The 24,341-nt window shown below is 43.1% G+C and overlaps 2 protein-coding genes across 7 annotated transcripts in view; one reads left to right on the forward strand and one right to left on the reverse strand.

Moving 5' to 3' along the window:
* mctp1a (multiple C2 domains, transmembrane 1a) overlaps positions 1-22,842 on the forward strand; it is a 120,145-nt gene extending 97,303 nt beyond the window's left edge. For 2 of the 4 annotated variants that reach the window (XM_026322681.1, XM_026322677.1), the window contains exons 17-21: positions 3,884-3,982; positions 11,620-11,729; positions 12,440-12,549; positions 13,090-13,187; positions 19,865-22,842. In XM_026322681.1, coding sequence (XP_026178466.1) covers positions 3,884-3,982; positions 11,620-11,729; positions 12,440-12,549; positions 13,090-13,187; positions 19,865-19,936 — 489 coding nt within the window. In that variant the 3' untranslated portion in view covers positions 19,937-22,842. Of the gene's footprint in view, positions 1-3,883; positions 3,983-11,619; positions 11,730-12,439; positions 12,550-13,089; positions 13,188-18,528; positions 18,651-19,864 lie in introns of those variants that run through there. The other 2 variants (XM_026322678.1, XM_026322679.1) reach the window with 2 other exon arrangements.
* A 531-nt stretch (positions 22,843-23,373) lies between these two features.
* slf1 (SMC5/6 complex localization factor 1) overlaps positions 23,374-24,341 on the reverse strand; it is a 29,764-nt gene continuing 28,796 nt past the window's right edge. For all 3 annotated transcript variants that reach the window (XM_026320693.1, XM_026320695.1, XM_026320696.1), the window contains exon 18: positions 23,374-24,136. In XM_026320693.1, the coding sequence (XP_026176478.1) occupies positions 23,649-24,136 (488 nt within the window). In that variant the 3' untranslated portion in view covers positions 23,374-23,648. The remainder of the gene's footprint in view (positions 24,137-24,341) is intronic.

The raw sequence follows: 24,341 nt of genomic DNA on the forward strand, positions 1-24,341 counted from the left end.
GTTGGGCAGACGTGAAAAGTGTCTTTCTTGTGAGCAAGCACTGATATTAGTCACTTAATCTCAATGAAAGTCCAGCATCTAGACTAATTGATGGGGACGGCTCAGTTGTTAAAGTCAAGCAGGCAGGCACATAAAGGCTAGAAGAATGTTAGACATGAACTTTTTTTTTTTAACTACTGCCCTGTTCCTCCACACATTGTCTGTTTGTGTGTGCGCTGACCTTATACGTGGAATGCTGAATGTGACTGCCCTTCTTACATACACACACACATCACACATGAAATATGTTAGCATTACACTGAGCAGGTTTTTAACCTCTATTTACAATTAAAATAATTTTAAAGTTAGAGGCGACTTGCATTTGCACCTTTTTCTCTTTTAAAGTGATCCAGTACACAGAGGTAAAACACAAAGTTACTGAAATTGTAAGTTTAGAAACTGTATGTTTTATTTATATTCATCATGAGGAGATGTCAGCACTTTTTAATTGTAAATAAGGTTGTTTTTTTGTTTTTTTTTTAAAGATAGAACCAGTGGGCCTTTATGCTGAGAGTGTTGCATGTACAGTCATATGTTCTTTAATCTGAGTATAGGTTTTTGGAATAAGAAATATTGAACTGAGGTTGTGTTGAATTCATAAACCATTCAAGTTTTCAGGTGTTTTGAAGATGTGTGCAGTATCCTGTAGCTGAATACACCCTATTAAGTATCACTATGAGTACTGACAACTACCATTATAAAACTAAACAGTCATCATTTGCTGAAGTTTACCAGCTACACAGCTGAAACACTAGAAACAGAAATGCACCACAGATTGAAGGATTCCCACTGGATCTTATTTTGACATGTGCCCTGCTGTTATTTGTCAGCCTCCTAGCAACAGTGATTTTACTTTACTGGGATATTATCAGAGATGTAGTTGTTACTGAAATTCATTTTATTGCTTTTGAAAAGTGATCTTTAGAGAATATTCACACAGAATGTAATAGTCCTGAATTATGGCAAACATATGCAGCGGGCATATTTAATGACATTAACAGTGGTCTCCTTCACTGTAGGATCCCTAGTAAGACATGACAGTCAACAGCATGTAAAATACCAGGACCCTGGAAATGGTTTAAAGTGGAGCGAAGTTATTAATGGCATTAGTTACACATGTTGTTTTCTATTATGTCCTGTCAAAATATATCTCTTGGAAATGGTCTTTGAAATAACGTGGGCAAGCACTCACATCTGATTATCTGACTTCTTCTATCCCTGCACCCCCATAACTAAGCAAACGATGTTTTTTTTTTCCTTTCAATTTGTCTTACTTATTTAAAAAACATGTCTCTCTGTGCTTTTTTGTGCCTTTTTGGTATCATTCAATACATAATCAAGTAACATTGTGAGACCTGGGCAATGTGCGATAGCAGAAACCTGCACCTCACCCATATACTTACAGGCTACTGGCTACACAGGCTTCAGTGTGCAGTCTAGCCTGTGATGTCTTCTCTCACCTGTGGGATCACTGTCCAGAGTTGGCATGAGGCAATCACCTTTAGGCTCTGCATGGGTGCTAGTGTTTGTGTATTTTTGAGCATCTCTCTTACCTGTGTGCAGTAGTTCAGCTGCCTCGTGGGGTGGGGGGTGGGGGTACTGGAAACAGGGAAGGCGAGAGAGAGAGAGAAAGAGAGGGAGGCTGAAGGAGTGAGGAGATTACCCTCACACGGTTGACTGGTCACTGAAGCGCTCGTGCTCCGCTCAGCTAGGCTCCACTAGCCTCAGGAGGACCTGACACAGATAAGATACACACTGCAATCATGTCCTGCTCACGGGCTTACTGCTCAGTGCTCTCCCTCTCTTTCTCTCTCTCACTGTCTATCTATCTATATCTCGCTTGCACACATGTAGACACACACACCGACAAAAAAAGAAAAAAAAAACCTCTCCTTTTTTTTTTTTTTCTGCTCATTTCCTTTTCCCTCCCTTATGTGCAGAGATGTTGGTAAATATAGAGTAACAGGTAGTTCGTTAGTTTGAATACATTGATCTGTAAAATCAGATTATCAGATTTTATTAGTCTTATTTATAAACCCAAATCCCCAAACATTTCACATAAAACAATAACCTGGCAGCTATTTTACATTTCTCTAACCTGTTAAGGCCTGTAAACATCTTGCTTGACTTAAGAGTATTGAAGTGTAATTCCCATGTAACCTGTGAATTCAAGTGCATATCTGTTTTTTTTTTAAACTTTTTTTATCATTAATATATATTTTTTAGTTTGTCCAGGCCTAGCTGATGAGTCCACGATGTCTAGAAGAGCATACATAAGCATACATGATCCTTTGTTTCTCCATCGCTCCTGCCTGCAGCTGTCTTTCTACGCCACAGCATCTCTTTATCCTTTTCATCTATAGTGCTGAGACAGCTGTTTCACTCACTGCTGCTTTCCCTGTAGGCATGACTCATGTACATACGTGTATGCACACACATGCAATGTTGCACGTGTATGTTTATCAATGTTTCTCTGGCAAGTATAGAACTCCTGGCGAATGGCTAGTACCAGCACACATCCAGTTTTCCTCCCGCAGGCCTCACAGCCATTTCCATCTTGTGATTGTAACACACAGTGCGGCTCTGTTTTTGTTTTTGTTGTCTCATCACTCTGTCTCAGCTTCTGTCTCTTCTCCTGTGTACCGTTAAACATGCTCCTGGGTTCTTTCTGCTCCATGTAATGTTAAATAAGCTACACACTTTTTCTAAGTGTGAATATGGTTAAAAGCAGTTTTTTTTTTCTGATTTATCTCCAGATAACATACACCATGGAGCTCTGTAACATCTACCCAAGCCCTGACACTTGTCTCTCAGTCCCATTCACGGCACTGCACTGATCGCTCAGATAGCGACATGTCATAATGTAATTGGACTAAAGAGAGCACTGGGAATTATATCAATGCTTTGGGGGGGAAAAGTGTGACTGAAATGTTGTTTTGGGAGGTTGTTTAGCTTGTGATGCAGTGGGGTTGTCCTCCAGTATTTGCTGGGGGGTGGGGAGGGAGTTGAGCTGCTGAGCAGAATGGGAGAAGGAAAGAGAAGAAAGTGAATGTCTGTCTTCTTTTCTTCTTTGCTGCCTGTGAAGGATGAAAAGCGTTACGCTGTAAAAGATGCTCTTGACTTTTCCGCTTCATTTTTCTTCCCATCTCAGTCTTTTTTCCCCCCATTGTTCAGCAGAGGCGCTGGTAGGAACTGCATTTTAATCATGTTTGGCTAATAGCGGGAGGAATGAAAACAAAAAGGAGGGTGAAAGAGGCATGCAGGGGTATTGTCTCTCTATGCAAAATACACTGCTCTGTTTGTTTGTTTTTCCTCTTTGTCACAGACATACATCAGGTGGATCATCTCTCACTATCTCTGTTCCCTCCAGATACATATCTCCTGCATTGTCTTTCGCATTCTCTCACTTCTCCATTCTTCATTCTGACTCTCCTCACATTTCTGTTTTAACTCTGGTCATTGTTATTTAAATAAATTTTGTTTTTGTTTTTTCCACAGTTGGTCTTTTTTGTAGTTTTGGACGATAAAGGTTAACAGCGTTTTCACCACTGTCAGGGTGAGAGTCATTGTAGATTATAGAGTGCTGCTCTGAATATAACTGGATAAATAGAAGGCTAAACAAAGGTGGAGTTAAAGCTTTTTCTAGTACTTCTAGGGCTTATGTTTACAGTCTCTGTGGTGCATTTGATGAGAACAATGTTATTCTCAGGCATGTCCTGTTGGCCAAAACATCAACTACTCTATAGGATCCCAGTTGTAAAACATCCACATTTTCCCTTGAACCCTTAACACTTTAACTTCTATAGGTTTTAAAGAGAAAATCTCACTGTAATCTATCCACAAGGAACCTAAACCAGGCCCCTGGGAGGAGAGCTGTGATAAAAACCATATCCTCGAGGATATGTTGGCTTCCTGGCACTTTGAGTGGATACGAACGATGGTGGTAAGTGGACATGTGTGTGGCTCTGGCACTGGCTTGTGATGTGTGTCACTGTCTTCTGGTTTTCTTATTTAGTTCATTGTCTGTCCGGCGGCCTTTGTTTGCCGTCCCGTCGGGGTTTGTGTATAATACCTGTCCCCTGTCTACGTCTCAGTTAACACCCACGCACTGCACGTTCACGACCCAACTCCACCTTGAGGCCTTCACTTCTGTGTGCTCTTTATGGAGAAACTAATGGGGGCTCCAGCATGGAAGGCTGCTCCTGTCTTTTTGTGGGACTCCCCTGTAGACCTGTTACACTACAAGGTGACAGCTGTGGATTGAGGTGCAACCGTGTGTGTTTTGCTGTTGTGAATGTTTGGTGCTGGTGTACTAAAGGGTCACACTTGGAGTGACTAAAAAGTATTCATGGATATCATTTGTGCAGTGACAGTAGCCAAAAGGGAATAAACCTGTGTGAGTGTTTTTTTGTACTTTTTTTCTGCCAAAAATAAACTTTTAAATTTCAGGGTTTTTGTTAAACACTAATTAAATTCCTCTCACAAATAATGATTATTTTCATGCCTCATAACCCTTAAGTCACTCACAATAAAGCACCTAACAAACAAATTTTCTAACAAAGTTACAGAGCCCTTAGTGTGTAAATATGTGTGTGTGTGTGGGTTTGTGTGGTGGGGTGATCTGAATGTGCTTGTGAACGCGTTTTCTTAAAAGTTGCTACAGAAACAGCAAACTGTTTCATATTGCTGTAGCAAATCCCACTGCTCATTATGCCTAATACAGCAATGTCTACCCGCCCAACCCTTATTGTTCTGAATCACGTACACAAAAGCAGCTGAACCAACTGAACTTTTTGACTGATGAACTATGCATCAAAGGATTACGGCGAGCACTCGTTGCACTGTAGGTGAGGAGTTCTTGTGTGCTCTCATCCACCTAAAGTAACTCTCTGCGAGGCTCTCACCGAATCGGATGCTGAAGATGGCGCACACTCAGCCCTCCCAGTCTCTCATTGGGCAGAATGTGGAGCACAACACTTGACAGTAGTGTCGTCTGAATTTGAAAGTCAGACATGTAAGAAAGCAGCCGCCACCTTTTCTTTTAACAAGAGTCATAAATCTGTAATGAGCACAGAGAGGATGCATATTTGATTTGCTTTTTTGAAGATGTGATCCCTTCACTTCATAGCAATGCATTGTGGGTTTTTTTTCTTCCAAAACAAAGTTTAAAACAGTGGATGTTACAGCTGTTTCTATTGCCTGTCTCTGAACATGAATATGTAATTAAAGGTGCACCAAAGTTAGCATGTTTTATAGACCTAGCTGATAAAGCACATTTAATTTAAGTAATAAGTGATAAAAGTTTAAATATTGTGCAGCTCAGATTTTAATTGAATATATGTCGGTGCATACTCCTTCATATTTGGGTTATGGCCAAAACAAATGAATCCAAAGTTTAGACTGTGAAGTAGCATATGCTTTAAGGCAACTCAGACAAGGAGACTGATACAGACAGACTGACAGACAGATGGGGGGGAAGATGGGCTGGAGCAGCTAAACCAGGCCAACACAGGACAAGAGTACTGCTGTCCCATTCATCACACACTGCCAGGCCAGATTCTGGGAAGGACAGGGGAAGGAGAGCACAGGAGCAGGGAAGCAGAGGTGAGGCAAGGTGGGGGGAGAATTGGGCAGGGTAGGGGTGCAGGCTTGGTGAGGGTCGGGTAGTGTTCAGCAGGAGGTGAGGAAGGGGAAGTGATCAAGCGCAGAAGTTGCGTGGTGGTAGTCATTTATGTGTGCGTGTGCGTGACCGACCTTGAGCCTGATGGAGTGGATGGTGTGGTGGAGGTGATGAGAGGCCCCAGGGGAAGATGGGTAAAGATGATCAGTGGCAAACAACCTCCTGCCACCTAGTCGCATTAGAGACACACACCAGAAACCTTTCTTTTTAGGATAGGAAGCAGAGGTCAAATGGAAAACAAGTCCATCTCCTCTGATTTCATATTACTTTCTTTCCCTCAGGCCTTCTCTTTTACATATGTGTATATTTATCCTTGCTATGGGACTACACTGGTGACAGATGGATTACAGTAGAGAGCATTGTGTTCGCCTAGTCCACCTTCAGCTGACAGCCTTAACAGGAGTTTGGTTTTGTGGGAGCAACAGTCAGCACGCACAGATATTTTCATATTATACACTAAGACATACGCGCTTTTTGCACATTTATCCATGGGCCTAAGGGAGTGGGACAGCCCTTAATGCCTTAACGTGGCCTTTGTGTACGTGTGTCTGAGCTGCTTGATGAGGGCCAGTATAACATGTGGTGCATCTCAACATCCCAGTCCAAAAGATATTTTAGGTTTATGATAAAAAGACAGTGAGGGAAATAGAGATGTGTTAGCCACATTCAGTCATGGAGTAGTAGTTGTATAGAATAAATTATTTAATAAAACCAAAAAAAAAAAAAAAAAAAAAAGGAACATCTGCCTCTTTCATGTGGCGCTGGCGAGCTGCCAGGTTGCATGGTGGTATCTGAGGCTGGTCGGAGGGCCTTTGTCTCATCTTGTTTTTCATATCCTGACAGAGGGGAGATGTTCTTTTAGGCCACTGGGTTTTTATTTCCCCTGAGGGGCCTCTTTTAACTCAATGAGTAAAATCAGTGACTCATTGCTCCTCAGTAAAGCTGGTCATACTTGAAACAGACACAGTGAAACATACTAGCTTTCATTTGAAGGACAGTTATTGCCTTATACAATTTGCCTTTTTTGAGCTGAACTTAAATTAAATTTAAATTGTCAATACAAAAATTTAAAAAATATATATATGCCCATATATGTTTTTACTAGTTTACAAATCAGTTACTAATAAAGACACACACCTTCTGTGTGTGCTCTTGCTTTATTTTGAAGACAGGCCATCTGATCTGTTTGGGCTCTAAATTGTTACAGTACTCATATATAGTAAACTGCATGCCACCATTTTTTGTGATGGAACCAATGAAAATTTCCTTTCCTGCGAGTAAACAGTGTTGCAGTTTCATCAGTCACTGAAGTTGTTTTACATTTATTTAATTACAGTGCATCAAAAATTGATCACAGCCAAATATCATGTTTATGGATACAGAAATTCATAATTCTGTTGTCCATTTTTATTGGGGGACAGATATCACATCTCTTGTAGTTTTAAGAATGCAGAAGATTGCTAATTGTATGCGTTATTTATTATTCTGTCATTCCTAATCCTTGCACAGGCTTGGGAAATTGAATTTGTGTCGTCCCTTAAGCATTCCTCAACTTGCTCAACTTTTCGGTGTTATTTTATTTTATTTTATTTTATTATTTTTTTCCTGGGGTGAAAATGGGAGGGATGCCAACTCTTTGCTGTTACAAAATCAACAAGAACACTTTCAGATTCCCGCTGGGAACCACATATTAGCATCCTGTCACGTTTTATATGACATTTCAATTTTTACTGTGCTGCCGGAGTGAGAGAGGCAAAAAGGAAAACAAAGAAAAACAGGTGCAATTTTAGCACAGCAGCAATGAGCAGCAGCCACTTGTGGTTCAGACTCATTTTGTGGTGTGATGGGATATATGCTGCTACATTATAACTGTTAGGTTTATCATTTTTATGGCGTAACCCAGCAGGGAGAACAATGTGATCGGAGGTTAAAACGGTCTCAAATGGCTCCTGCTATTTCCACCCTTTAGATATAGGACAGATATTTGAGTCCATCGTAATAGGCTAAGTCCTCAGTGACCTCTCTCTTGTTTAGCTCTAGGCCTTGGGTCAGTGAAGAACAAACTGTCTTTGCAAAGTTTACAACTGCTCACTTTGCATTTTTGCATATAGATATACTCTGCCACAATGTTAGCTCACTGAAAGAGAAGTGGAGCAGTCGAATACACAGAGGCATTGTGCGTTGTTCCTTTGTTAAATATTTTATCAAGTGTTTCAAGGAGTTTACCACATTTGTTTACCACAATTTACCAGCAAGTGCAATGTGGTTAGCCTGACTTGGCTGTTTCTATGTATGTGTGTGTGAGAGAGCGTGCGTCCCTGGGCTCTCTCTGGTGTCACTGAGGGTCGTTTCTCCTTAACGCGTGTAAACAACTCGCATCGCTTTAACGAGCCTTCCCACCTCTGTCTTTTTGATGAGAGCACTCCCTGGGTGCAGCCTGCTACACACACTTTTACAGTGAGTGCCTCAGCGCTAAACTGATGGGTCCTTGGTTGAGATTTCATATCGCACTTCACACATCTAAACTATGATGCAAACTTTGGACATAACCACAAAAGATGCATTTATTGTCTTTAAATGGCGCACATGGAATTAAAACATGCAACTCTCTGCCAACAAAAGACACTGACTCGATAAATATTTCTCCTGCCAACGTGATGAGAGTTAATTGATGTCAAAGATTTTCTTCTGAACATAGTAAGATTTTATTCACAGGACAGACATATTGTCTCAAAGCCATTTTTCATTTAATATGCAATTGTATGGTGCTCTGCTGACTGTGATGTGAGTTCTGTGTGATGTGACCCTCCTCTATACAGTCGATTATAAAACAAATAGTATTGATGGTTATGGACATTGAAAAATGAAATGAAAACAGTATAAACTTTCTCTGCCTGCATATTCTGTAAATTCACAGCTTTGGTCGCTTAATGTTGTTGTTTCTGTGTTTTTGCATTTTGTTTCTATCTGCTGTTACTGGTCATACTGTCTATGCAATCATTTGTAAAGTGAGTTTTTATCCGGTGTATTTGTGAGAGTAAGAAAGAAACATTCAATTCACAATCAGATTTACTTCATTTATCAAGTGTAGTTAATGACACTGCACATCATGGTAAATGTACCATAATGTGCTGCATTTACGTGACGTCCGTACCTGGCGTAAAGGTATACAGGCTTCTAGATAGAATCAGACCTTTGTGAAAATTGAATGTTCTGTCATCTGACTGCAGTGACAATTTGTAGTACACAGTCTGAACCAGAAGTTACTGTAACATGTCAGCATAACACATACAGTTGCAGTCTATTAAAATGCATGATGCTAAACTCATTAGGCAGGCTTATTACAGTGTCTGTCTGAATGATTCAAGCCGTGCAGCATCATCCATCATAACACTGTTGTCAGGGGTGCTGGGATTTGTAGCATACTTTAAGCATTAACCTGACTTGCAACTGTAGCCAAGTCAAAGCAAGAGGCCTCACAGATTTCATTTTACTAGCCTTGCCTTCAGGTCTCCAAACAAACCCACTTAGTTTTTCTGACAGACACAGGAAGAGACAGAGGGAAATACAGGCCCTGAGTCTCCTATAAAGACCCAGCCGCTCCCTGGGACTGGAAAATCATGTTCTCATCACATATCACATGTGAGCTGGCAGTTGACTCACGTGCACAAATTCCTGAGAAAACCACAAAAAGCATGACAAAGTGAGTGGCTCATTTAACACATTATGGAGTGATGGGTCCATTCTTGAGGATGTGTAGTTGTATGTCTGGGAAAACTCACCTCTGGTTCAAATATTTCACCATTTTGTTAAATATTTATGTTAACAGAAAGCTTCCTTTAACCTTAAACTGTGATGTGTGAGTGCCCTCTCTCTTTTCTCATCTTTCTGTGTCAATTCTGTCTCCATCACTGATGACATTGGAGTCTAGAACAAACTTGCTCAGTAGAGAAAGAAACTGCTTATAAAAGTCAAGAGCCCTCATCGTCTAATCTGTGTCAGGATATAATATCGTTTGTGTAGTCACACAGCAAGACCAGGTGTGCAGATCAACCTTATCTAATAGCTGTAGGGTGTGTGTGTGCGCATATTAGGTTCCATTATAAGAACAGGTTGCCTAGCTCCATATGTGCACAGTGTGCGGGGAAGCTGGGAAAACAAGGTTCTCCGTGTCCCTCTGTGTTATTGCTACCTCCCACCTCCCCAAGCCGTGTTTGAAGACAGGAAATAGGAGTCAGACCGCAGTCCGAGGGGCATGTGGCAATGGTTTATACTCCGTTGACCTCTGACCTATACTCTCCACCCCCGCCTGCTCTCTCACACCACTCCCCTGGCCCTCGAACCCTCTCCCCTGAGTCCGGCCCCGAAAATAAAACGACCTGACCCGGCCCAGCCCGGTTCGGCTCGGCCTAACCCTGCCCAGCACAATAGACCCTGCGTTCTGAGATTTGTTTGAGTGAGCAATGGAAAACAGATGGACTCAGAGGAAAGGACTAAGAAGAGGTGGAGAGAGGGAGGAAGAAATAAAGGCAGTCTTGTAATATATTTGCGAAGAAAAATAACCCAGGGACGCTGTCTAATTATATCTATTTGTCTTGTGTGGTTTTGCGAGGGAGGCCATGTGGTCTCCCTGACTGCTCCATGGTTCATTTTTCACATTATCTGATCCTGGATGGAGACCTGTTTTGGGTCTCACTGGGAGGATTGTGGTGAGGTGGGAGGGCTGTCCTTAAGGAGCGAAATGTGGTAAAGGCCTCTGGGGTCCTGGAGGGTTTGATGTCTTTGACTGCTTCACTGTCTTCTTTGGCTGTAATGATCAGGATTATTCAGAGTTTTAGTTCTGACCTAAACATGTCCATCCATCTTCATCAGTAACAACCTTTGCCTATACACACAGGAAATAGTTGGTGGCCATGTAGCCTTACAGTTTCTCTTAAATTCATCTTACTTAAGCATAATCGTTTTTTATTTTGCAGTTAATTATACTTCTGTGGTAGCATATTGAAACTGGATGATCCTATAACTATCGCAGTCCATGAAAGTAATACTAGGCGCTCGTACTTTCCTTCTCACTGTGTAAGACTTCTTGTCATTTTCTTGTAATGCCCCCTTTGTCTCCCAAGCATGCCCACCAGTCACACCCAGGCACAACCAGTCCGTGTGTTGATGTACTCAGCCAATGGCTCTCGATCACTCTCTGTCACCTCATTCTGTCCAGATTCATCCTGTCCCTGCCTGTCAGTCAGTCAGCAGGCAGCTTGTTGATCGTTGCATGACATCTTAAATTCTACACTTTGTTTCAGTATGGAGCCACTGGTTGCAGATCTACTTTGTGCCCCCCCCCCTCCACTCCTCATAATAATGCTCAAGTTCTCAACCATCAAATATTAAAATGGACGAGCTCTTCACGCTGGGCAATGATGTTAATAAGGGTGATAATGATGTCACAGCCGGTGACATCATCACAGTGTGCCAACCAGCTGAACAAAAGAGGGCTCAGCCCAGTCTTCCTAGCTGTCTTGGCAGCAGCAGAGAGAAAGAGTGAGCGCTCAAACACTGATGTATCCATTCGGCTTTCTGTTTAATTCTGCTTCTCTATTCACATATTCAAATTTTCCTGTGTGAGCTTTTTGTAAGGAGGAAAACATTTTGATTTGTTCTGCCGACTTTATATCTCTATTACTGCCTGGAATGAAAGCGCTCCGTCAGTTCGCACAGGATATCCAGTGATTTGGCTCCCCACTCCAAATCTTTGATGCTATTTAAAATGTATTGTTTTCACAAAGATGCCTGTGCCCAGCCTCTGTCTTCTCTTTGCTCTTTCTCTCTCCTCCCATCTCTTCCTCCCGCACCCTTGCTTTCTTTCTCCCTCGCCTACATCTCTATCTGTCCTCTTGCAGGACTCGGAGAGAAAGGGCTTCATGAACAAGCTTTATGCCATTCAGGACGTGTGCATCAGCGTGCAGAATGCACTGGATGAAGTGGCCTCCTATGGCGAGAGGATAAAGAAGTGAGTCGTAAGCCTGCTCCTCGGCATCCGGCCCGCTCAGCTCTCCCTTGCTCCCCCCCCCCGACAATGCCAGGTTGCCCCACTTCCTCTTGCCAACTTGAGTATAACTCAGTGCTGTTTGCAAGAAAAGCTGCCTGTGTGACACCTAGCCCTGAGAGGCAAATGCACAAGCTGTCTGACTTTATGTCGATCAAATCTCACTTAATCCTGCATGACCTCTTAACTAAATCATGTGCACGTTGATTGAATTCACATTTCTGTACATGCATATGCACAAAATCATTTACTTACTGTACACTCCTGCATGCACAGGTGCCCTCCCTTTCACTTAAATGAAGGCAGGGGACTTTCAGATTTAAAAGTAGTACTGAAAAAAGAGTCAGGCTATAGGTCTTTATCTTGTTGCTGGTGAAAACATTTTAAATTATACTGAACCACATGACCTCTATTTTTATAAAGTTGAGGGTGTTGTACTGATTAGAGAGGTTGATCATAGTTTATTTTCACCTTGCAGTGGCTGTCACCCTCAAGACTTTGTGTGAATGTGTTCCTGGTCTATGAGTATCATGAATTTGTAGTGTAGGGGTGTACTCAGGTTGAAAAGCATTGCTGTTCTTGACTTCTCTTTATATTCCTTCTCAACCTGTTTGGGTGGACTGAGCTTTGCCATATCTCTCAACTTTACGGACCTTTTTTCCCTCTCTTTGCAGCACATTTAACTGGACTGTGCCTTTCTTAAGTTGGCTGGCCATTGTGTCTCTCGGAGTGGCCACCATTATCATCTACTTCATCCCTCTACGATATATAGTGTTGGCTTGGGGTGAGCCAATGTCTACATTTTGTAATGTTTATTAACATGTACTGTATATGTAATGTCTAGTTAAATGTAAGCACAATATTCAGGTAAATTGTGGCGGAGCAATTCAGTATCTTTTTTATGTATTGAACTGCAGAAAAGCAAAGAGTTCAAATTTTCAGAGTATAACAACTATAAAGACTTTAACACAGAGGTCACCGACCCTGGTTCTTTAGGGCCACTGCCCTGCTTGTTATCCAAGTCTTTCTGCCGTTCCAGTTTCTGATTGGCTGAAAACCCCATACACACTGAACATACCTTGAGGCTCTCAGATGATACAGAGAGGTTCTGGGGTCCAAATGGAGCATCCCCTCACTGGCACATAATCCAGGTAATCAGCAGTAGGTAGGACACGGATAGTTGGAAAACAAGCAGGGCAGTGGACCTCGAGGAGCGTGGGTTGTTGACCCCTGCTTTAACAGTTGGTATAATATGCAGTATGTGTGACTGTTCACCTCCCTTCTTCTTACTCTTCCCTACCTGCCCCCACCATTTTCTCTACAGGAGTGAATAAATTCACTAAGAAGCTGCGCGACCCTTACACCATTGATAACAACGAGCTGCTAGACTTTCTGTCCAGAGTGCCCTCAGATGTACAAGTGGTGGGTGAATTTCTGACTTTGATCTCTGTCTCATCTTTTTTTTTTTTTTTTTTTATCTTTATGACCACACATCTGTCTGTCAGTTCCAGACATGGGCAAAAGTTAGGGCTTTTATGTTCTCTGTTTGGTCCCCCCCACCCCACCCCACCCCGCCCTCCCACCCCTCGGTGTCTTGCTCATGACTGTTTTATTTTTCATGTCAGCTGAACTGACTATCCATTGTTTTAGCCATGCAGACATCTAATCTAATTGTTTCAAAGTCATTTCTGTGTTTTCCTATTAATAGCTTCCTAGTCTAATTCAATTTCCACATACATAGCTGGAGCTGTGTAATAAGATAACAAGGTTAAGTGAGTTTAGTGCCCAGAATATAACTAGGCTGATTGACTCCATACACATGCACTCACACACAATTACAGTTAGCTGTTGTTTCCCAGCTATTCTAATAATTGGAACAGAGTGTAAACCAACAGTTTAACCAGCCTCATACGGTTTTGATTCTACATTAACCGTGAGATGAGATTAACTTTGTGGCTGAAGACTACAGATGCTTTGTTAGGTAAAATATAGGGGTGTAGATGTGTGTGTGTGTGTGTGTGTGTGTGTGTGTGTGTGTGTGTGTGTGCGTGCGTGCGTGCGTGTGCGTGTGCGTGTGCGTGTGTGTGTTTGTACTGTAACATGCTGTGTTGCCCAGAACAAAGTGCAGTTTAAACTGCAATTAAGCGGCAGCTTGTGAAAGTCGTTGTGTTATCCAGCACCGATGGTGTCTGCTGTGTAGCCCTGCTGTGCTGAGTTCAATGCACACACATGCAGGCTGAGGCTGAACTTTCAAGGGTCTCTGACATGACCAATTCACTGCCACATCAGTGCTGACACACTTCCTCTTTGATCGCTTGTTGCCCACAAGTTCTTTCATCTTTACAGGGTCATAATCCTTGCTCCCCTGCCCACTCCTGCCAACCCCTTGTGTTCCCCCCTTTCGGCCCCCGCGCAGTTTTATAGTTTACTGGGGCCTGCTGTAACAGTAGGCACAAGTTAGGTAGCCATAAGCTTAAATGAGCCCAAGCTGTCCACTCTCGTGTGCAGTCACCTTACACACCTGGAGCCTGGAGGAACGCAGTGGTGAAGGGGGCCAGGCCCGGCAGGTACGAGGCCTTTACAAGGCCCCTAATGAGGCCCTGCTGGCTGGGGGGAGATGGAAGCAGACATGCTGCCATAGTCTGGTGCCTGTGCTGCTGGAGTTTTGCCTAGTGTATAAGTAATACTGTAAGTGCTACTGTAACTATTATTGCTGCAGATGTTAGAATGGTAATTGTTGCCAGGTTTCACTGACAGTTTGGGGGCTTACCAAGTAGTGAGGATGAAAGACCAGAGGAGAGGAGTAGGGATGGATGTTGAGGGAAGAAAGATGAATATGGAAATGGATAGTACAGAGACTACAAATGGAGATCCTCATTACTGAAGCTGACTTGTTTGGTTATTTAAGGGAGGGTAGTTTTTTTTTTTTTTTTGTCAATAAAATAAGGTCACTAAAGTTTACACTGACTGCTCACTAAGTTGAAGCTAAAGAGCTGGGACCTGTGCTAATCACTTTTTCACTGAATCCAAAGGTTAGCTTTGTGTGAACACACCCTGTTCTGCTCTGTCGTTGGCTAAAAACAGCCTAGAACGTTCTGCTCTGTGGTGCGTCCTGCGGCTGCCTCGGGTTCACCTCATTGCCTGCCCCCACCTCAGTGGGTCAGAGCTGTCTGTGGGGATTAAGCCCTTGAGGCTCTCAGATGATACAGAGAGGTGCTGGGGTCCAAATGGAGCATCCCCTCACAGGCACGTGTCCATGGCACCCACTGGCATTGGTGCAGGGGCCCACTATGCCTGACACCCTGGATGACTAATGAAGTGCTATTTCAGGGCCCCAGTGTGACCTAACACACATACAGAATCACACACACACACACACACACACACACACGTGCTCTCCCAGCAGTAGTGCATGCGAGGTTGGTTTGCGGTGCTTTAGTGTACTGTTCCGCATCATTTGGAGGTGCTTCAGTGCGGCCAGAAGTGATGAGGTTCTAATGACTTTATATACAAAGGGCGACCACACTGGGCGGCAGTCCATCATAATGCATATACCCATATTAAAGAACACAATGAACAGGGAACCATGGTTCTGGACTGTCAAAGTATAGCTTTCTCATCTTTGATCTCTGTGCATAAAAAGGTACATACTTCAGCATTTAGCTGTAGGCGCTTTAATCTTACAGAACAAGCTCCTCAAATCACTGACACTTGGCTCCTAACAGCTGTCAAACACCTTTTTAAAAAAAACCCTAAGTGGTAGCCAGAGCTACGTTTTAACCACCTGAACAGTTTACTTAAATCATTATGTCCCTCTGTGAGCAGTAGCGTTAAAGGCTGCCATAGTGTGTAGTGAAAGTGTGCATGAGAGAGTCAGTGTCTGTCTCTGGGTAACAGTTTCTTGTATCTGGTTTGGATCTTTTACCAGTGTAAGCTATCTTTATGGTCATTATCAGGGAATCCTTCATGTCCTCTTAAACGAGACCAAACCGAGCACCTTTATAGTGCTAAGTATTCCCTACCTGGTGTTTGGAAGGTGTCAGTGCACCAGGATGTTTTACGACACCATTAGCCATGTGAGCTGGGGAGTGCATAAGCAGGGCCAAGGCAATTAGCATGCCAAGTGGCCCTTTATGATCGGTGTAAAGGAGCTGGATCAAACCCCCAGTACAAAAATAAGCATGAATTCCAATTTAGCGGCTAATGAACAGCGGGGAGTTGGGTTAATATTTTTAGAAAACATTTATGTTGAGGATGAAACCTCACTGGGCATGTAGGGGTCAAAGGCAGGATAGTTAAAGGTTGAAGCGTTGCCAGATGCCATCATTCACATCTGCCAGGGGTCTCTCTCTCTCCTTCGCTTTGTCCTTCCCAGCTTTCGTGTGAAATTTTTAACATTTCATTGCAACCGGCCAGTTACGCACTATTCAGCGTGTGTCATGTCACAGTAGTTAATAGGCAAAACTTTCTTTAGTTTGTGATTTATTTATTTATTATATTTGCTTACTGGCTTGTGTCACCTTGACATGTCTTTACTTTCCCAACAATAGATATGTGTGCTGAATCCTCCGATCCGCAGATGTCTGAACTGTACACATTAGTGTTTGCCTGGAATAATAACCCTTATGCTCAGTTAGGCGATGCAAGAGATGAAAACCACATCTCGTGCTCTCAGGAAAAGGACTGGAAAACAGAATAACTAAGTATCATTAAAATGTAGCCGCTCTGTCTTTTTGACTTCATTTATTTACTTGCCTAACTGCCTTTTCTTTTGCTCACTGTCACCCATCCTGGTTTTGCCTTGTCTCTCTGCCCACACTGGCATCATCAAAACACTGCGAAAGGTTGAGTGAGGGAGGGAGAGAAAGAGAGACAGGGGGAGAGGAGCAGGTCCCGGGATGCTTTGTGGGTAGCACGGTTAAACGAAGCATGATACACGGGTATACGGCGCCCCTTCAGCACAGCACACTTCAAAGCCTGTTTGGCACTTGTACTGTCAACATTTGGGATACGAGAGGAGAAGAGCGAGGGTGGAGCAGCCTTTGAGCAGCCCTGGGTCTTTACCCACTGCCTTTCCTGTCGTTGTTCCCTTTAAGTTCCACACTCATGTACCAAATTGCTTATGCGCTTGCCGCATTACTTCACTTTTTACTTTCACCCAATTCCTGCTTCTTTTATTTTGCTAACGTCCCACTTTCTCTTTGCTTCCTCTGCCTTTTCTTCTGTTTCTGACTTTAACTAGCTCTTTTTGTGTGCATGGGTTTGGTGCCTCTGTGTGTGTGTGTGTGTCTGTGTCTGTGTGTGTTACTAGGTGAGGTGAGCGGGGAGCCAAGGGTATAGCATCAGGCAGGCCTGTCACCTGTAAGGTGGAATTGAATCTATGACGCATGAGCCCCATTTCTCCTGGCTTGGCAGCTTTTCACAGAGAAACTCCTGTTTGATTGAGATGTTGGTTTTTTTTTTTTTCCTGCATCTGTTTTTTTTTTTTTTTTGTTTTTTGTTTTTTGTTTTTTTTTTTTGTCGATTCCCTTCGCTTCTCTTCATGAGAAACAAAACACTACTTTTTCCTGACATGCAAACTTTTCTTTGTTTGTATGCACTCACAAAGAGTTTTGTTTGGACAGGAATGTCAACGCGCAGAATTAAATTGCTGTGTTCCTTTTTGCTGCTGTAGGCGTTTGGCCGTTATAATGGGACCACTAACAGCCAGTGATCCCGCACAATACCTGTCCTACTTTTGGATCCGTGGCAGCTTGTTTGAAGCTCGCAGCAAACAATGAGCAAGAATGAGTTGTGTATGGAGAAGCATTTGGATAAAGGTGGATTTTTTTTTTTTTTTTTCGTGAGTTTGCTTGCAATTATTTGATATTAACAGATATGCGGTAAGTCCGTCTAAATGTGCTACATGCATGTGCTCTTAACGCTTCATTCATAAATCAATTGGATCACGCAACCATTCACTGATCACAGTCAATTTGGGCTCTTTTCCAGGACTGCCATAGTCTCCTAATGAAACTTCAGCTGCACACATACATACACACAGATGGGGCCATATAAGGGCCTTTCTGTCCCCTGGGTTTTTGTTCCCTTGTCTGCTTTAGTTGGCAGGGCTATAAAAGGATCCACACCCACATGAGAACAGTATCTGTCATCGCTCGAGTGTCCACGGCGTCTCACCCAGTCTGTTCCGCGCTCATTGTTTTCTCTGCTGTTTCCTTTGTTAGTTTGTCCTGCCCTCTACCTTTCCTCCCTTAATTCTTCTCTGGTTCTGTCCCTTCTCCCTCTAACTCCCCATCATTGATTTCCTCCTTTGTTTTCTCCACCTGAATTACTTCCTCATTGCCTTTCAGACTATGTCCTGTTCTCTCTTCTCTCTCACTGTGTCCGGTTGTATTTGTACAGCTGCTTGGTAGGATGTTAGTTTGCCTTCGGACGGTGAGGAGTATCCAGATCTGAATCAGTGCAGTCTGGCTGCCTAGTGAGGCGTAGAGAGGAACACATGCTGGCCTAACCACCCTGTAAGCACCTTAACGGGACATTGGTGATCATCGCTGTGAGACACAAATACCCCACTGTATATCTGTATGGATACGGTGTGTGGATTTGTATGAGATTTTAATGATACAAGGGTGGCAAAGTATTGTTTTGTGCACTCTGTGGGATGGGTGTAGGTGTGTGTGGACAAGCTGCTATTCATTTGTGTCTGCATCCGCCTGTATTTATGCGCTCTTACACACATACACACGTGTCTCTCTCTCTGCAGTCAGACTATACTGGAAGGCGTCATTGATGCGACAGTGGGAACCAGTAGAAGAGGAATGATAAAGGCTCATTTCCAGCCAGCGCTGAGAGACGCTGCTGTTCCCGTCCACAGCAGACAGACCCACCATGAGACAGAACAGAGAAACCATACTGACGTCAGTTTGTTGTCTGCCTGGAAAATCAGAGAGGGTGTCAGTCAGTCAGACAGGCAGAGTAGCCTACAGTACATCAGCCTAGGAGGGATCCCATAGACGATACTGACTCTTTTGGTGCTGTCTTGTTTTTTTGTATTCTATTAGTATTCTGATTCAGCGGCTAGTGCTTGTCAGTGCGTCAAATCTATCTAGGCTAGCGACTGTATTTGTGTGCGTGTGTGTGTGTGTGTATGCGTGTGTGCGTGCGTGCGTGCATGTGCTTCTGAAAGTGAAAGACTGGCAGAGTGACAGTCTGGTTGTTGACGCTCAGCCACTGTGATGCTGGTGCATCTGAGTGTCCATCACTTAAGAGCATTCTCTTTCTCAGCTCTTCTCACTGTCTTTGAAAAACATCCCATCATGTAGGAGCCACCTTCCTTATTGATAAATAGGTGACACTCCCTCCAAAGTGATTGCTTGCTATGTGCCATTAAGTATAAGTTAAGTATTTAATGATTTGTACACTGCCAAAGTGAAGTACACAGTACACATGTTCTACTGAACCTGGATTAGTGATTTTTAGAAATGGCTCTTTTTTTTTTTTTTCAACAGCACATGAACTGAGAGTGAGTGATTTGGTCCCTGATTACGTGGTTGGTCGCATAAACTCCCTGACATGTGATCAGTAATATGTTGCTACTTTTGCACCTATTACTAAACACAGACTTTGGTAATGAAAGGGTTACAAGTGCATTTTCTTTAACCTTTTGTTTGTTTCTCATCTCTCTGCCCTTTCTCTCCTCACCATCTTACCATGCTGAGATGACTCTGTTGTCTCTTCAAGCTTTCCCATGAGCCCTTGCCCTGTTCTGTTTGTTTGTGTGATCCCTTCCCTTAGGCCACTGTTTCACATCTGTGGTGGTATGCATGTATGTTTGTGCATTTTGTGTGTCTGTGTGCAGAGCTGAGAACAGTGTGTATGTAGTGTGTTTTAGGTGTCTTTATGTGCATCTGTGTGTGCGTGTGCTGTAATCAGTGTGTAATCCCTTCCCTGAGGCCACTGTTCCACACAGCTGGACTCACAGAGCCTCTGGAGGGTTTCTGTGCTATTCAAGCATCCTTTGCTCTTTCCACCTGACCGGGTGGTGTGTGTTTGTGAGTGCATGTGCGTGCACTTGCATGTGTTTCTGTGTGTTTTAACAGGTGCAGTACAGAGAGCTGAAAGTGGATCCCAATCCCAGTCCAAATAAAAGGAAGAAAAACAACCCCGGGTAGATGACTGTGTCCGCCCACCAACTCCTCTCGTCTCCACGTTTCTTCTCTTGGTCCATTACTGGACGCTGAGGAGCAGAGGAAGACTGATCCGGACCAGCTCGGTTCAACTCTCCTCCTTTTTTTTTTTCTCTTTCCTGTTTTTGCCCCTTCAACCTTTTATTCTGTCTTTAATTACACATGATGTACAGTGTAGTTTCCTTAAAGTATAGCTTTTGTATAAAACAAGAAATCTCTTCGGTTATTCTCTTTATGCCATTATGCTTTTGATTGATTTTAAAGGCGAGCGGGAAAGAGGGATGGTATGACCTTTTTATCAGCCATGTGTGCCGCACTCCTCGTTTCTACTCCCCATCACTCTGACAGCTCAGAGGACTGTCCACAAGTGTCATATGAGTAAAATGAGTTCTACCTGATACCAGTAATATACCATTTCCAAAAAATCCATATTTATCAAAATACATCGTACCAGCCTTATGCTAACATTCTTCATTATCACTCTGGAATAGACTTTTTTAGCTCATACTGTAGTTATTCAGTGATTTTAGTAATGAGTTTATATTTTTTTAATTGTTTTTGTATTGAAGTATCATTTGTTTTATTCCCGCTCTTGGACATGGTAATGATGTTACATTGTTATGTTGGCAGTAAATTGACTTTTCTCCACTTAACTCAGCCAATCAGGTTTATTAGCAATTATGGTGTTAGCCTCCAGATATGTCCTTCTACACAAACACAAAACCAGACCTACTGGCTGAAGGCACATGGTCTTATCTGGCTGTGTTTTCAGTACAATTGCCAAATGTACTTTTTTAAAGATTTGATTCAAGAAAGAAAAAGGGAAAAAAAAAATGTAACCACAGTAACGTTAGTTTAATATAAAGTGAGTCTCTTCTTCATAAATAAAAGTGTGAATCATCTTTAAATAGTACCCATAGGTAAAAAGAAAAGAGCATTGATCCATTGGTATTATGCCCCAAACAGGTATCAGTGTTAAATATCCAGATGTTTTTCCTCTAGGCTAATTTAACAGTTTAAGAACGTAAAGATCTGGTCATTCAGGCAGTCAGACCTTCACTCTGTGTCAGGAGTCGCAGCAGCCTGGATTGTCTGCTGTCATGGCGCTAATATAGATGTCAACCGGTCTGTCGAGAATGTCGCCAGGCAGGTCGGCCTCTAAGGCAGCCACAGTCCTAATCTGGTTTGAAAGGCTGATCTCCTTTCCTCTCCTCTCCCTGTGTTTTTTCCTCAGCAGTCACACACGAAAGCATTCAGAAAAAAAAAAAAACAAAACACAAAAACTTCCTCTCACACTACTCAAGTGCATATACTGTACCTACTTGCTTACAGATGAAAACATAACATCCCATTTGAGCAGGCACATTCTCTGTCCCTCTCAGGCACGCACACACACACACACACACACACACACACACACACACAAACATGCTCTCTGTGATGCTGTGCCCCAGGCTGGCCGCCCTCTCCATCTGCCCCACCTACTGTGCCCACAGCTCAACTTTGATCTGCCTTTCCAGGGACACCGGCTTGTGTTTGTGAACTGTATATGTGAGAGTGTCTGCGTATATGCGTTTATGCAATCAAAGACATGTTGCTTTTCTCAGCGTTGGTGTGTGTTACAATTGTATCTCCCCTCCAGCTGTAGACTGATGCGTAGATGCAGCAAGTTTGTGTGTGCGTGTGTGTGATGTGGCAGAAGAGCCAGCTGTTATTTAGTGTGGAGTTTGCGTAGAAGGCCATCAGCTAGATGAGCAGCAAGTCGCTGTGTGACAAGACAAGGCTCTAAGGGGACTTTGGCCTGAGATGTCAGAGACGAAGGGGTGTGTGTGTGTGTGTGTGTGTGTGTGTGTGTGTGCATGTGTGTTTTATGCTATTTCAGATCCTTCTTCCCATCGTGCTTCTCTCTGTTGGCTCGCTCTGCGGTTCCCTCATTCGTCAGTGAGCGGGGTTGCGACCCTGTCTGAAGGGATGGTCTCCTGGGTTTCTCGCTGAGCATCTGTTGAAAGATCACAGCTCAGGCTACATTTGAGGAGGTCTCCTCTCATCCCACTGATCCCTGCCTCCACCCCCCCACCCCTCTAACATCTCTTAGTTCCCTTTCCCCCCGTGGTCGGTCTGTTTGTCTGTCTCTCTGTCTGACTTTATCACTCTAAAGCCCCTTCCCCGCTGTAACTAGTGCTCTCTTCTGCCATTTTGTCATCCTCCCTCCCTGTCTGTCTCCTTGCCGTCGCCTCTAACCTCTCCCGCTCCCTCCCTCTTTACCCATCCATCTCCATACTTAAATATCAACAGGCTCAGATCTGTCACTCCAGAGGGCCATTGATTTTGTTTTGTTGTTTTGAGGAATCTACTTGAAAGACAATAACAGACTGTCCCCCAAGAGCAGCATCGTGGACTGATTATAGCCTCCTCAACAAACACTCTGTGGCTTTTTATAATGCCTGAAGAGACTGAATACCTGATATGTACGTGTCTACTATATGTAGTTATTTTACAGAAAATTGTGGCGAGTTCTCTGTGGTATTGCATCTAAATACCGTCTTTTATTTTATTTTTTTGGTTGTTCATTATTTGGTTTTTGCTCTTTTTGCAAGCAAACCAAAGTGTTTTTATTTTGTATGACGTAGAGAAAATAACTTATATCACGGAATGTACCAGAATGAAAGCTGTAAAGGTAAAAAGCACTTTTATTTGCAATGAAACTATTTATTTTTTAAATGATATTGTACATATCCAGCTACCAATTAATTTATGGTTGTATTTTATACAGTATGCCTATTATTGGTCTGGTGATGATATTAAGTAGGTGTATGCCTGCCTCATTTTCTAAGGTCTGTCATTTTCCGCCTGCAACGTTGCCTGCCTGTGTCATCATCTTCATGTGGTGAAAGAATATATTATTTTTATTTCTGGTTCAAGAAATTAAATGCATCTGATGTATGTTGTTTATTTGGATAAAAAAGAAAAAAACAAACGAGATTAAATATTTTGTATCATGTTCACAGTGTCTGGGTTATGGCAGAATGTGTCTTCTGCATCAACAACCTCATGTGGTAGCGGAAAAACGATGATTGAGCTCAGTCTTAGACACCAGCTATGTTCACGTTTCACGTTTAAACCCCTCACCTTCTTTGTCCCATCGCGTGCTCGACCCACCACAGCAGACAGGCCAAAGGCTTCAGGAAGTGGCTCATTCCTCACTGCTCTGTGTGTGGCTGAAAACCCTGAGTGCACATCGAGAATGTATCTGAAACCAGGATGACTTCGGAGAGAACTGGCTTCCCTTTTCCACTGTGGCTCCCACGTGATGCCGTTCCATCTATCAGAGAACCTTGTACCTAAAACTGTTGTAGCCACTTTCATAACATACTAGTCCACTCAGCTGTCATAATTCAACACAAAGCATACAAGTGAAATAACTGGTTTATATTCTTTTAATTTGTTATAGTTAAACCTTAAGAAAAAGTGCTCTAGACAATTAAACTTGAGGTAGTAACAATGTATAGTAAAAGTGATTTTAAAAAGGGATCTCTGTAGAAATGAACATACAGCACATCTAACAGATTAGCATGCTTACCCAACTGCTTGAATGGGAAGAGAGAAGGCAAATAACAGATATAACTGATATAAGTAACATTGCAATTGCAGGTTGTGCTTTTTAGTCCTTTACTGTGCGTTGTCATTTGAGCCACTGTCACAGATCAGCTATCAGCACTTCAATCTGAGACTTCAGACCCTCCAGTATCTCCATTAGGAACAGCGTGTTCTCTCCTTTGCAGTCTTTCACAACCTGAGGCACCTGTGCCAGGTACCCCTCTCTGTCAAGCTTCAGCAGCATCTCTGCATCTTCCACCAGCCTCACTGCACGCTGGTCTGTCCAACCCATAGTCACCTTTTGGAAGGGATGTCTCCCCAGGGCTCTGGACAACCTGTAGTTCAGACTGTGGGCATTGTCGCTGGGATGGATGTAGCCAGGCAGGCCCCTCTCCTGCTTGTAGGAGGAAATGAGATTGACCAGCAAAGAGGATCCAGCCTCCAGGAGGGGAAGGTTCAGGACCATAGTCGCCTTGCGTGAGTCTGCCACCTGTGCGCTGTAGATGAGCTCCTCCCTCTGACTTGCTGTAGAGACCAGATCCAGCGCAGTCCGCCCTTCTCTATCAGTCTGCTGGAGGAGAACTGAGCCTGGAGGGGACAGAGGTGTACAGGATCAGCTCACACAACCTTTACCCTCGTTGTTTATAGACATGGCGATCACAAATCAAGGCTACTATGTGCTCCTTGCAGCTGTATCACATTAATGCACCAGTGCTTGCATTACCACAGTGACAGCACTGAAAAGAAAGAGGAGCAAATTGCAGTATTGAGGTTTGAAAGGAGGCGGATGATG

Source organism: Mastacembelus armatus, chromosome 9, assembly GCF_900324485.2.
Source record: "Mastacembelus armatus chromosome 9, fMasArm1.2, whole genome shotgun sequence".
Taxonomy (NCBI): Eukaryota; Metazoa; Chordata; class Actinopteri; order Synbranchiformes; family Mastacembelidae; genus Mastacembelus; species Mastacembelus armatus.